The sequence below is a fragment of the Passer domesticus genome, chromosome 1 (assembly GCF_036417665.1).
Source record: "Passer domesticus isolate bPasDom1 chromosome 1, bPasDom1.hap1, whole genome shotgun sequence".
Lineage (NCBI taxonomy): Eukaryota > Metazoa > Chordata > Aves > Passeriformes > Passeridae > Passer > Passer domesticus.
Genome location: NC_087474.1, coordinates 40,806,160 through 40,818,113, shown reverse-complemented (window position 1 = coordinate 40,818,113; position 11,954 = coordinate 40,806,160). Strand labels below are relative to the sequence as shown.

Genomic DNA, 11,954 nt, shown 5'->3' with positions numbered 1-11,954 from the left:
GACGGGATGGGACGGGATGGGACGGGATGGGATGGGACGGGGCGGGGCGGGGCGGGCGGAGGGCGGCGCTTCCCCGCCCGGCCCGGCGGCCGCGGGGCGGGGAGCCTGAGGGGAGCCTGAGGGGAGCCGCGGGGTTTCCCCGCCGCCGGGGAGACGCCGCCGCACCCGGCCGGGACAGCGGGGCCCGGCACGGCCGGGAGCGGCAGCCGCGCAGGGAGGCTCCCCCGAGCCGAGCCGAGCCGTGCCGCCCTGCGCATGGAAACAGGCCGAAGGGAGCCTTGCCCGGAGCAGCTCGGCGGGGACAGGGACAAACCCCGCCGAGCGTCAAAGTGCTCCGGTGCTTTGCTGTGGAGGCACAGCTGCAAGCAGCGTCTTCCCACACGGCACCCACTGTTGCCAACCCGCCCCCCGCCAATCCTCTGATTCTCGATCTCATAAAAGATAAAAACCAGTCGCATTAAATGGGCAGCAACAGGTGAAACTGTAAGGGCTGTCCAGATGTCTCAGGCCCAGTGTTTGAATTAAATCAAACAGAAATACTAATGAAACGCAGCAAAGGAATCTATATATTTCCTCACGTTCAAAAATAACTTGTTCTGCTTTCTGACAAGTGAGGTAGCAGCAGGCCTCTGAGCTGGGCATATGCCACTTTTGTATTACTGCAGTAGTGACCCTATCTCCTGCTGCTTCGTTCTGCAGTTATGACACAGATTCTGTTCATATTAAGTATTTAATAACTTCCTTCAGCATCTAAAATTGTCCTAAGAGGGAAGACATGTAAGCCCAGATGACCCGCAACACACAAGGCCCCAGCATAAGCAATTTCCTTGGAGCAAAATGGGTTTGCCAATGTGGGCAGTGGTCCTCACTAGATTAAGCAGCACATAGTTCTGGACTCCTGCTAAACCATCTTGTGGTTGCAGGAAAAGGTATTACCTGTCCCACCACATTTCATCTCATGTCATTAGATACCAAAAGCTACAACACTGGCTACCGCCGCAAGAGTAAAATGCTGGCTGCTGAGAAAAAAAAAGAAAACTTTGTTCCATTTTTAAACAGCTGCCTTTGTTTGGTTTTTTCTCTCCCCTCTTCTCCTTACAGTTCCCATTCGGAAGCATGCATGGCTACAAGTTTCTACAAGTCCTGTGGAGGAAGGTTCCAGTAACTTCTTCACTTCCTATTTACAGGGCTTTTACCTGCTGGTTCAGCTTCTTTAGTTCTTTATTTCTTTTGAAAGTGTGTGTGTGACTGGGGCCCTGCTGATCTGAGTTCAGGCCCATGAAAGAGAAATAACTTTAAATTAATACAAGTAAAATAACAGACATATTTTCAACCCAGCAATACAGGTGCCTTCTGTGAAGCACTGGGACAGACCTAACTCTACTGCATTTGAAGTTTTTATTACAGTTCTCATGCTATTTACTTTGTCTTGTTAGGTGCATTGTGTATGAGGATGAAAAAAATACTGACAACTCCTTAATAAATGAAAATTAATGGCCATAAGCTGACATCAAGTACCCTTATGTATGTGACTTGCATTTTTCAGAGACTGCTTGTCTGAAACAAGTTAGTTATAAGTCAAACACCTTCATTTTGCAAGTTGATTAGCAGTTTGTTTATTCTTGTAAATATCTGTATTAAGAATTTCACTAATGACTTCATCACTTGCCAGTTGCTTTTTTAAGGCTTCTTTCAATCTTATAAGTACTAACCTACAGCAGATACAAACCATGTTTTAATTGTTATATGAGCTAGCTTATCTTCTTTATTAATATTAGAATCTACAAATGAATTAACTCATGGTTTCCAAATCAATATTTAAGACTAGTGAATTGGAAGACAATCTTTCGGGTACATATGCCTTTCTTCAGGCCTGAAATTGGAGGGGCAAATTCCAAAAGGAATGCTCATCTTGTGCTGACTCCTCCAATTTTAACTAGATATTCAGAGCATTTGAAAAACAAGACAGTTGGTACCTGGGCAACAGATGAGAAATGAAATAGATGAGAAAGAATGTGGGAAGTAAGATAATTATCTTTGTGAAAGGACAGAGCAAGGCAGGTAAGTCATGGTTTGTGAAGAAAAACAAAACAAGCAAGGCAAAATAGAAAGCAAATTTTTGCCTAGTATGTATTTTTTGAAATTTAGAATTAAGGATTCAACTCATAGATTTGTTTTTGGAAGTCATTTTGCAGATCTTCCCTGGAGGATCAGTGCTGAAGTCTCAGAGAGCATGTAGGTATTTTGCCAGAATCACTCCTTATCTGGTTTTATCTTACATTAAGGGGCTTACTCTGACATGTAACACACAGTTGCCATGACAGTTTTAGGTAAACTGGACGAAACAGAATTTCCTCTTAGCTCTACTCCCTCTTACTGCCTCTGTCCATAAATGAGGTCTGGCTTACGAGTTTAGACCAAACCATTGCAGTTACCACAAAATCTTGAAATGTTTGTGCAAACATAGTCACATCCTTTGGAGTTGAAACAGATACATCAAATATCAATTAAGAAAGAATTTCTATTACTACTGAAGCGTTTTGACTGATTAGAAATCACTGATGAAATTTTAATTCTGGCTCTATTTCTAGTCACACTTTATCAGTTGGCACTTGGATCATTTCAGTGCCTTTGATTCTTTTAATTCCCAGCGATGGAAGAGAGCATACAGGATTTTAATGACACATTTTATCTGTGTAGATAAAATGCAGAGTTGGTAGCCATTCTTCCTTCTCACAACTGGATAAATTTAGCAAGCAGCAGACAGCCTGACCTATGTTGTGTAGGCCAAATGCAATTTGCAGACAAGTATAGGTTTTTAAATAATATCTTGGCTTCCCTTACACTGAAATCTCATGACTGACAGATAATCAAGAAGAAAACCATGTGATTGAGAAGGCAATTAGCTGTCTGCAGATAAATCTTCTGCAAGGCACATATGTAAGTAACCACACACCATTTATTTACAAGGAGAAATAAAGAAGGTTTTTTTAAGCAATAAGGTTTCTCTGCTACCATATGTTATCAACCAAATAAGCTTTTGAAGGCTAGAAGGGAATCCAAATCTTCTTAATCCAAGAATAAAAGGTTAAAAGTAGTTTTAAATTAGGAAAGCTTTAAATAACATCATAAAGTAATCACAATCTTTCACTCACCATGTAATTTCTGGAAAAAAAATCCTTAGGTAATTTGTATTTGAAAGTAATTATCAAAGGTATCTGTTCTGAAAGTCATATTCTGTCATACTTCTGCTTGATTCAAAGTTATTTAAATAGGAGTACCAACTTCATTTGTTAAAGTAACAAGTTGCAGATGATGCCAGTAGACAGAAAAGGAGGGAGGAAATTCCTTGCTTGTTGCACTGCTGTCTTGACAATTCTTCTGTGGATTTTATCTTTGTATCATTTAATAGGTTTTAGAAGCCCAGATTTTAATAAGAGAGAGTAATGGCCTAATCTGAGGAGAAGAAAACCCAAACAACCACAGTCTGCTGAGAAACAAGAAGCGTTTGCCACCTTTAGCCAGAGATTTGTGATGCCCTCAGTAGGCTGAGCACTAAGGGGGTGTTGTCTGGGCTCCTGCTTTGGAGCCTGTTGGATCTGAGAAACCTGTTAATGTAATGTGTTCCAGGCACAACATTTCTTCAGCTTCAGGCCTGAGCTTCAGACCTACAGTAACAGGTTCCAAAAGCAACCTCCTGATGGGAGAGACTGTTAGATTATGCACACTGACAGGATCATCAGAATTCTTGGTAGTATATATTGTACTCTGAAAAAGACATTTAAAAAAGCAAGCTTCTACTCTCAGTTTACAAAACATGTACAATTGGATCATTCATTTATTTTTTAAACTTTCAGGTGGTTTTTTTTTCTGCACAATGTCACTTTTTCATACATAACAATGATACAATGTCAATTTTAGTTTTGGTAGCCTTCAGTATCAAAAGTATAACTGTAACATTTAAAAAGTTACATTTACATACGTGGCACATTGAGTAAGATTTTTTAAAGACCTAGTAGTAACAACTATACAATGTCTAGAAAAATACTATGTTAATTTTAAAAGAAGCAGTATGAAATTTTATTATATAGTACAAAGTCAGGTTAAAAATGTCTCTAAAGATGGCATTATTATAAATAATCAATTGATCTCGGTTTATATTGTGTCAATTCTAGGAGAAATGTTCAAAAATACCTCTTCCAAGCTTTTATCAAAAGTGAATAATCCTCAAGGTACTTTACACAAGAGAATTCAGTTTAACAAAGTATTTACTGCAAAGTTCGTGATCGCCAGGATATAAAGCTAAAATATGTATTTCCAGCATAGCAGGAGGTAACCACGAAGGCAAAGAACTGTTGAGAGAGAGGAAAAAATAGATTAGGAAATAAATATATTTGAGAGCACTGTAATTTCTAAGGGGCAAAAAAACCAGTTATGGGACTTGGGAAAAAAGGAAAATAGCAAGCTGACAAAAATGGCACACTCTGACCTGGTGCTTGTGGACATCACAGACAACACTGTGTAAAAGTAAGCTTACACTATGCATAGAAATATGGGCTTGGAACAGACAAAACATGACATATTTCAACTTTTTTAATAAATTCCTCATTATATGGCCTCAGTATGGATCTTACAGATTGGACTGCCACCAATCTAAATACTTGCCACTTTTAGAGGCTGAGGAATTGTCTGTGGGACAATGTGAGCTGAAGCTAAGACTCCTGCCCTGCTGCTGTGATCCAGATATTGCCTACAGCCCACCTGTACCTCAGCATGGCTCACAGTGCATTTGTTTGCCTACAGAGAAAGCCTGGATTCAAATGCAGGCCCAGATGTGTTCTCAAACAGCACTGCTGATCAGGTTACCAGTTCCAGAGGTCCCCTACTGATGGATAAAGATATTCCTCAGTGGCAGCAACCACGCTGTCATATTTCTATGCTGTCAGACATTGATAACATTATAAGCCCTCTATAGCAGGCTAGATTTATTTCACTTGTACTGATAAAATCCAATTCAGCCCTAGTGCTTAAGTTCCTGTTAATCACTGCATGTTGTTCAAAACAGATAGTATTCAACATGGTCTTAACAAAAATACCAGAATGTTTTGTGCTAGTAACTGAATCAAGTACAGCTGTCACTGCAAATAAGATTAACACCTCTTTTCTAAGATTTGATAGGACAAGAAGGAATAAACACAAATTGCAGGACAGGAAATTTCAATAGATATTAGGAAAAAAAACCCAACCCACAGTGTGACTAATTGAACACAGGCATTGGGGAATGGCCATATTTGGAAATACTCAAATTCAAATGGACAAGGCCCTGGTAGCCTGATATGAGTTAGCCCTGCTGTAGGAGTGGAGAGAGTTGGACCAGACGACTTCCAAGAGTTCCTTCCAGCCTAAAAATATTTTATGATTCTACAGTTGTTCCTGGCTTATATGCCACTGCTGAGCATTCATCCAGGCAATCTAAGCCTTTCAACAGAGGGCTCTTGGTGAGCATTGACTAATACAAATTTAATCTCTAACTCCAAAAATCTGTATATGATGATGTAAAATCTTATTACAATAAAATACTGTAGCATTCTTCTTTTTCCAATTATTTTGTTTCTTATTATATAAAAGCTCCATCTAAAATCTTTCTAACAGAATGACTATTGGGAATAGATTATTTGCTAAATCCTCTGTCCATGAAACCCTTAATGGATTTTGAAAGCAAGAATCCACATTTAATAGTTTATTTAGACACTGTGTTAGATAAACATTATTAGGAAGTATTAGAAGAGAATCCAAACCTCCCCTGAGACACTGAACAGTCATGCATTTTGCATAAAACCTGAATCAGCATGGAAGCTTATCCAGCAGCAAGCAAGTTCCTGTCAGCTGCAGTGGCTGAGTAACAGATCTGTAGTTACAAACTGCCAAGAGGAGAAGACCCTGAGCACCACTGAAATGACAGGGATTTAATGATCCAATTCCCAGGACAAAAACAGAGCAGGTGTTCAAGTTCCTGTGCTCATGACCATACAAAATAAGCTTCAGACAGGATTTGTGAATAGTCAGGAGGGCAACTGCAGAAGCATGAACACTCAGTAATTTGGAATTACTGTATAAAATTGAATTTGACTCCTGTTGCCACAACATGAAATAAGTTCTTTTACAACTCCCTTAACTTTGCTAGGGAATGTGTTCACCTAACCAAAAAAGTGACAGGGCTCTTTTCTGTTCCTTCTTTGCTTTGTTTTAAAGTTATTTTTTATCCATTTTGACTGTTTTGGGTTTCTAAATCTAATCACTAAGATAGTAATGTCAGACTAATTAGTGATTTCAACACATTACATGATTTTTCACACATTGCTCTTGCAACTCAAAGGAAAGATTATCAAAAGTTGAAGCTGTAACAGGAAGATCACTGTGGAAACAGCAATACCATTCCAGGGCTTTCCCCAAGGTGCTGTGTGGACAATAGCTTAGCTCACAGAAAGATGAATGCATCTTATGCATAAGTAGGCAAAGTTGGCTGAGTTAGCTTAAACTGCTTTTCAAGTTGTCCAGGTGCATTGGGGTGACTCAATCTTCACACAATCTTTTTTGTCTGTTCTGATGTGCAGGCTCTGACCTCAACCAGAGGGCTGGTAATAAATGAGGGCAAGGAGGAGGAAATCTTAAAAACATTACTGCCTTTTCTGATGTGACTGTCATCTCCTGGTGGAATTTCCAGTCACCTCTAAAAACTATGAACTAAATTGAGGCTACTTATAGGATTTGCATGTGACCTCTATCACTCTGCAGCTTTTCAAAATGCAGAACACCTGCAACTTCCACTCATACTTCCAACGAGTTTTCATTTGTTGTAACTTTACTGAATGTAGAACTGATTTAAACAAAAAATGAACTCACTGAAGAAGCTGCCCAGCTGTTGTAATTGTGGCTGTCCAGATCTTTGGTAACTGAAGATGCATCTACAATGGCAGCAATGAGATACAAAATAAAGGCACTCCCATTAAAACACAGACCCTGTTGAAAAACAAACATACATCATTAATATCCACAGACATTTGTTTTCCAACATTACAAAACTCTCTTCTGAAATACACTGAACACATACAAGTGTACACCAGAGTTGTCATTCTTAACTGTTTTTGCCTTCTTCAATGTTTCTGTCTGTAAGATTAAAATTTAACTGCTTTGAGGATCCATAAACATTGAACCATACTTTGGACAAACTGTTCTCTCCATCACACTGAGTGCAGAAAAGTCTTAAAGTTGGTGCCCTGTGATTTTCCAGAAGTGAAAATAAGGACTCAGTTTGGTTACCACAATCTATGGATTATGAAGTAAGAATATGACTCTACATGATTAAAAAAAAAAAAACCAAAACAAAACAAAGAAACAAGACCAAACTGCACTTAGATTATATTTCTAATCTACACAAAGATAGGAATCAATAACTCCTGGCATATGGAGAGTATTTATAAAGCTTCCAAAACTTTGTTTTCTATGCTGCTGAAGGAGATAAAGAGGGTGACTTTTTTTCTCAGTTGTATGCTTCCATCTTTCAGTACCTTTCCCTTCTGTTTTTAAGAGGAGAAAGAAACAGACAAATCCAAGGAGGAGAACAGTCTGACTGGACTCCATGGGTCATCAAGACCCATGACAGATGCTGCGTTTTCTCTTTCAGGAGGCAAAGTTAATGTCTCAGGGTACTTAGGTTTATGACTAAGAAAGAAGCCAAGCAGATAACAATGACCTCACATAACCCTACAGAGAGCAAACAAAAAATTTGTTTGGTTTTTGCATGTGAGAGAGAACAGGAAAGGAAGAGTGAACAGATGTCTAAGAAGATGAAAGAGAAAAATGTATGTATGAAACTTTGTCCTTTATTTTTTCACTACTTGGTCGTGAAAGTTTCTTCTTATTAAAAGAAAGGTTAAATCCTTTTAAACTGCACTCTGCTATTTGTCTAAGGCATACAAATTTGGTGCCATGTTTATGTGGAATGCCTCTGATATGCTTTGCATCTGGTTACAATTGCAGGAATGGGTAACTCAATATAGACCTGGTCCTTATGTACAGAATCAGCTCCCTTCAGCTTCTGACCCCAGTTTTGCACTCCAGACTGTCACACAAATATAACCTCTACCTCTCTTGCTCTAGTTGCCTGAATGTTGCCAAGCTCATGCAACTCCAACTTATTAATTCTCAGCGTGTGACCCAGTGGATCCTAGGAATTTATGCCAATTACCCACAATTTAATTAACTTTTCACCATCTTTGGCAAAATCTAAAAAAAAGCTGCAGCTCAAGAAGAGAAGTTAAGAAGGAACTGTGGAAAATATCCACTTATCCTTCCACAGGGAACTGGGCTGAGCAGTGCCTCAGCACTTAGATAGAATCCAAAGACTGGCACTTGAGATTTGATTCGCACACTTACAAATGAGTGGGGATTTATCTCACCTATATCAGTCTGTCTAATAAAAGGTACTATGTCTATCCACAGATCTCTCTCCTTGTTTTATCTGGGCAGTACAGCAATAAAACATCAAACTGTCAATTTTAGGATGAGATGCCAACAATTGGCAGGTTCTGCTGAACTTCTGTAAAGCACAGATTTAGAACCCCCAAATTTGATTACCTAGAGTATTTGTTGTTATTTTCAGATTTCCCATTCCAAAAAGACTCAATTACCCTGGAGAGCTACAAATCCCTGCAATATCTTGTCATGTAGAAAAAAGAGAAAAGCACATAATTTCTGCAAAGTGCTGCTCTGGGAAATAACACTGTTGGGGAAGATGGAATGCAGTGCAAGCTGATTGGGCCTTTGCTGCCAATATATTACTCAAACCAAATGGTTCATGCTAAATTACCATCTGCTTCTTAAATTCAAATTCACCAGATTTTAAAAGCTTCCATTGATTGTTTTAGCAAAAATCTTGCAGTATGAAGGAGAGTCAGTTTTGAAGCACTTCTTTTGGGTTAATTTGCAGTAAAAGTAACTGCATCTTAAGCAATTTGGTAATGTGCTTAACCTGCAAAAAGTGAATTTATGACAGAGATGTCCAGAAGTAATTTTGGAAACAGCATAGAATAGGAACAGTTTGAGCTAACTGTCGCCTAAGGAAGCAGAGCAATAACTGGCAGATACTGAAATTCAGGATTCTTCAGAGAATGGGGTAAAGGTGGGTGTAAACTCACTCAAAAAGCTGTGTGTCATGCTCTTTCCAACAAAGACTTTAAAAGCACCTGTCTGAAAAGAGACTCAGCGTTCCTCTTGGCCATACAGGAGCAGCAGAAGACTTGTTCCCAAAGGGCTGTTCCCTAAAGTTCTTTTAATACTCAGGGCAAAACAAGCTGGGACACAAGCATCTTTTATTTGTTTTGTATTTATTTTCTCATTACATGACCCTTTTATGTAAAAGGAGACTACCTTTTGGACTAACATTTATGTACACCTACAATATATTTGGAACTCAGAGCAAGAAATATACTTGATATGAAAGAGAAACAAATCAAATATTCCACTTTGTCTACCACATAGATCAGGGGCAACTCATTTATGTGCAGTTGCCTCATAATAGCATTCAACTGATGAAAGAAGGGTAGTGACCAAAGCTTTATTCAAATGGATATAAAGATGCTTTCCCTTTGAATGTACTTTACTTACATGTAATGCAATGGAGAAAAAAAAAAACCCACACCTTTAAACATACCCAGATACATTACTGCTGTAATTGAAATAATCCAACATTTCTATAGCAGTGTTACAGCCTTAATGGTAATTGCTGGTTATGAAACACGAAAATAGAGAAGCTATCTCAACATAATCCTGGTTGTTCTTATTAGTAATTGCTATAGCTGGCTATTTATTGCAGCAGCAAATGGGAACACTAAAAGAGAAGAGTATTCTAGTATTCAATTTTAGTCACATACACAATATAGCTGATAACAGGCTGTTAGCAACACAGAAGTCAAATACATTTCATCACAGAAATAACAGAATTCTAGTCAATAATATTTAGCTGTTAAAAAAAAAAGAACAGTATCTTACTGTATCCAACAAATGCAAAGATAAAATTTATAGTGATTCTTAGATGGGTCACAAATAGCCAGTTGGCTGAAATTACAATGACTTTTAGGATCTACTATCCTGAAGACCAGGCTGTTATGCAAATGAGGTAAAAATATACTGTTGAGAGTTAGAGCTGGCCAGGTTTGCTCAAACCATAAAAACTGGATCTGCATTTTAAGTGCCTGTGAAATTTTTCTGTAATTACAGTAGCTGTTTATCTGATTTGCTTTAACTCTCGAGCTCAAAGCAAAGGATTACATGGTGCATATTTTGCATATATATAATTTTCAGCACCATTTTCACAGGAGACTGCATATGGAGTGTTGCTACCTCTGAACTATCCTTGCTTTAACTTTAGCAGAGACTAATGTTTAGACTAATGTTAAGACTCATGTTTAAGAGTCCAAGTCCTGCTTCTAAAGCATGGTTTTGATTCCAGTAGGGATTTCTGCTGTTTAAGCCATATGGCCAAGTCTGTTACCTCAGAGGCAGCAACAGACTCATTCTTCATGGGACATAACCACTACAGAGAGAAAAAGAGGTCACTGTGCATAAGTATCAGTCACACACACATTAAAAATCAAGTCACTACATCAATGGCTGAACAAAATGGTGAAACATTCATGTAGAATGCACCAATATTTTATTCTCTACGAAACCCAGCAAACCTGGAACAACAAAGAATGGGTATATTTACCACCATGGTCCATGGCACCTGCGGGATCCTGGTGTAGGTCATTGTCATGTAGATGATCAGAAAGAAGACGGTGAGAACCCAGTAAAACACAGCTACAAACATCACCCAGCCGAAGGCTGGATAGAGAAAGTATTCTGTTCCAGCAATCAGGGTCCACACCAGCAGCCCCAACACCTGCAAAAGTTATGGAGGAGAAAGAAAACTGTTACACAGTTCTAGACGTCATACATTCCTTTGAGGTCAAGGGTGACACCACTGCCGTTCACATGAACCATTTGATGAGCTGAATGGGGATGCTGCACTGGCAAAATACTGATCTAACAAAAAAGAACATAAAAAATTGGTATTACTGTGGCAGGGTGTCACAAAGGGAAAGGCATCTTATCTGTTGATTTAGCCCAACCTTTAACTACTTTGGAGCCATACTTGCAGTGGTTTTACAGCTAGCTCCCAAAAGGATTGGTTATTGAAGCTTTCTTGCTGATGTGCATGAAGGCAAATGCTGCTGTTTTCCTGCCAGCAATGTCACTTTAGAAACAACAGCCTGTGAAAGACCACTGGGATCTTCAGGTTCTATCTGCCACAGTCACAGGTCACTTGGAGTTGGAGAATGGCCCACACCTGCTCTGTGGATCAGCAGGCACCACAGACTCAGAACAACTCCTAGACCTTACTAAAGGTAAAAGGTTGTAATAAAATATCAACACCACTACAACATAAAACTGTAACTGGAGAAGATAAAGTCAAATTGGGAATGTCATTATATTCCACAGCTCTTAAAACATTTCCCAAGTGACTTGACCCTAAGTAGTAGACAAGGACTCACACCAAGCAAAATCCTCAAGCAAAGCAGTCTGGGAGAAAAACCTCCCTCCTGATGTGGCAATCTGTTCAGATCTAAGACACAAAGAAATACATGAACCAGAGGTTTTAACATACTCTCTCCAGTTTTCTCCAATGCTAGGTGATCTCCAATGCATTAAAAGGAGTGAGGAGCAAGCAAAACATAAGTCATATGCAACAGAGAAAAAAAAGTTGTGTTTTGCAAGTTGCCCAGCAATTACAAAAATCTTAACCATAAAAAGAAAGTGACGTTTTATACCTTATAAACAACAAAAAGCAAAGCTCACTCCACACACTTTATTAGACTCAGATGTGGGAACTAAAATTCCTGTATTTGCAACAA

General features: G+C 39.0%; 1 protein-coding gene and 1 long non-coding RNA gene across 2 annotated transcripts in view; one reads left to right on the top strand and one right to left on the bottom strand.

Moving 5' to 3' along the window:
* Positions 1-395: 395 nt before the first annotated feature.
* LOC135297658 (uncharacterized) lies at positions 396-8,495 on the top strand. Its single transcript, XR_010359585.1, has 2 exons — positions 396-3,616; positions 6,615-8,495. It is a non-coding gene; the product is annotated as an uncharacterized LOC135297658 (long non-coding RNA).
* CMTM8 (CKLF like MARVEL transmembrane domain containing 8) overlaps positions 3,808-11,954 on the bottom strand; it is a 34,747-nt gene continuing 26,600 nt past the window's right edge. The window contains exons 2-4 of the mRNA XM_064415401.1: positions 10,769-10,942; positions 6,904-7,020; positions 3,808-4,352 (exon numbers count right to left, since the gene is read on the bottom strand). Of these exons, the coding sequence (XP_064271471.1) occupies positions 4,269-4,352; positions 6,904-7,020; positions 10,769-10,942 (375 nt within the window). The 3' untranslated portion in view covers positions 3,808-4,268. The remainder of the gene's footprint in view (positions 4,353-6,903; positions 7,021-10,768; positions 10,943-11,954) is intronic.